The sequence below is a fragment of the Phytophthora parasitica genome (genome assembly GCF_000247585.1).
Source record: "Phytophthora parasitica INRA-310 unplaced genomic scaffold supercont2.36, whole genome shotgun sequence".
In the NCBI taxonomy this organism is placed as follows: Eukaryota; Oomycota; class Peronosporomycetes; order Peronosporales; family Peronosporaceae; genus Phytophthora; species Phytophthora nicotianae.
This window is the reverse complement of record NW_008649022.1, coordinates 570618-572917: the sequence shown is the minus strand read 5'-3', so window position 1 is coordinate 572917 and position 2300 is coordinate 570618. Positions and strand designations below refer to the sequence as shown.

The 2300-nt window shown below is 44.5% G+C and overlaps 2 protein-coding genes across 2 annotated transcripts; both read left to right on the top strand.

Annotated features, from left to right (window-relative positions):
• Positions 1-1336: 1336 nt before the first annotated feature.
• On the top strand, positions 1337-1732 carry PPTG_13758 (hypothetical protein; the record flags this gene model as incomplete). The annotated part of the gene is made up of 1 exon (XM_008910150.1): positions 1337-1732. The coding sequence occupies one exon, from the start codon at positions 1337-1339 to the stop codon at positions 1730-1732; it is 396 nt and encodes a 131-aa protein (XP_008908398.1).
• Positions 1733-1791: 59 nt separating this feature from the next.
• Positions 1792-2094, top strand: PPTG_23376 (hypothetical protein; the record flags this gene model as incomplete). Its single annotated transcript, XM_008910149.1, has 1 exon — positions 1792-2094. The coding sequence occupies one exon, from the start codon at positions 1792-1794 to the stop codon at positions 2092-2094; it is 303 nt and encodes a 100-aa protein (XP_008908397.1).
• Positions 2095-2300: the final 206 nt, after the last annotated feature.

Below are 2300 nucleotides of genomic sequence, written 5' to 3'. Positions count from 1 at the left end.
AATTAAATACGTGACTCCAGAGTACCGGGGTTATATTTTGTTTTCCTGTACCGTAGTTTGCATTGCAACACATGGCTGATCAGTACTAGAGTGCCAGGGCTGTGGAAAAATGATTGTGATTGTGAGATTGACAATATTGTCAATCAAAATAATTGATTGTGTCGAGATCACAATCTATAATCACAATAATTGATTGTGTTGAGATCACAATCTATAATCACAATAATTGATTGTGTCGAGATCACAATCTATAATCACAATCGATTCAATTTTACGCGTTACCGGAGCCAATGGAACCCGCTAATATATCGTTCCACCAACCAGACAGCTCAAACGAAGCCCACAGGAAGTCCCGCAGTTTACACTGGCACCAATTAAGTAATTAGCGCCATACAGATATGTAAGGCAGGTCCGCATCAGCCACGTCATCTTCAATTTTGGCCCCAGCACCGCCGATTAGTCACAAGCCGTCCACACGACATGAAGAACACAGAGATCGTCCGCCTTCTCTACAACAACCCCACTAAAACGGAGCGCACATGCACCATTTGCAACGAAGTGGTTAAGCAGAAAAATAGTGCAGGCTACACGAATCTGATAAATCATTTAGAAGGGCACCATGCTGGGTTTCAAGCTGTCGCTGAAGAGTGTATGAAGCGAAACTGTCAGCCGATTAGCAGCATGTTTGTTCATAAAGATGCTGCTGATATATATGGATGGGCGAAGTTGGTCGCGCTAAAAACTTTCCTTTCGTGCATGTGGATGACCCTGCCATCCGCGCCGCCATTCGCTACAAAGCAATGGATTGGGCAACATTTTTGAAACGGATGACGGCTTTAGTAGGAGTTATTGACATCAAGATTAGCAAGGATATCGCTGTTGAATGTTTGTCCTGGTTTTTGACGGATTTACCGACTCAGCAGAGCACGCGATTGCAATTTTGCTGCGACCAAAAAAGGATTACGATTTTTGGCTTTTTCACCTTTTCAAGATGGAAGCTCAATGACGGCTGCAGAACATATCGATTTTTTTTGGACATGGTATTAGCTCAATATGGTCTCCTAATATCGGACATGGTGGCAGTCGTAGCTGACAACATGGAGACCAACAAAGCCATCGCTCGGAGAATCGATGTCCCTCTTGTAGGGTGCGTTGCGCATCGTTTCAATCTCGCTGTACGAGAGCGTCTGCAGCCGCATATGAACATCATTAAAAAAGAAAGTGAGCGCACTCATGAGGAAACTTAAAACTGTGAAGCGGATCACCAAGCTAAAAAAACGACTGTGATGTCAAGCCCGTGCCACTCCACGAGCTCCGCTGGAGCGGTTGTTACAAAATGCTACAGCAATTTGAGGACTTTCGCCCTTATTTACATCGTTTCCGAGACGATTGCGGGGTGGATCGAGATATTCCGGAAGATGCTAGCCCAGAGGATATTCGCCGAGTTGCGATAGTGAATCTAATTCCGTCTGTGAGCGAGCAGCGAAAATTCGCTGCTTTACTGGACGAGATGACTGCATTTGCTGTCATTTCTGGAAAACTTCAGCGCGACGACATTACAGTCGCAGCTGTCCGTGACATTTTCGATATTGTGCTGGATGATTATGATGGTATGGAGAAATATCTGGCGGTCGACGCAAACATTATCGAATTTCCACTTTTTGAAAGTGGTCTAGCTAAACTTCAAGCTGGTTTAGATAAAACTTTGGAGCGAAATGAAAACAGGCGTTAAGCCGTCTCCTAGTCACCTCGCAAGCTGACTCTCAAACAACACCTTCCACCGCGACCATAATGCTGTCAAAGCGTAAACGTGCTGCCGATGTGCTCGATGAGAAAATTAGTAAGAAAGTTCTCAAGTGCAGTGGACCACAGTCAAAGTTTATCGATGCGAGTTGGATTCCACCTACGTTGGTAGCTGCGGAACGCTTTTTTTCTACAGTCAAGAGTACTATGGGCTACTTGCGCAAACGCATGAGTCAAGAAAATCTAGACGTCGTCATACTCTTAAAACTCAACTGGGATTTAGTCACGCTTGTGGACAAATCTAAAGTGATTGTGCAGTCCAAAAGCAGCGATGATGCTGGCGGAGTGTAGATCAAAACAATATATTGCAATATACACCTTTTAGATTATTAAGATTGCAATAATTGATTATTTGAGATCCGAGACTACAATCAATATACAATCTATATTTCCACAGCTCAGCTAGAGTGCCCTCGAAGCTGGAACGCGCTGTATTTGTGAAGGCAAGGCGAGTAATGAGCTCCGCTTAGAGCCGCGCATTGCACAGGCGCCAGTTG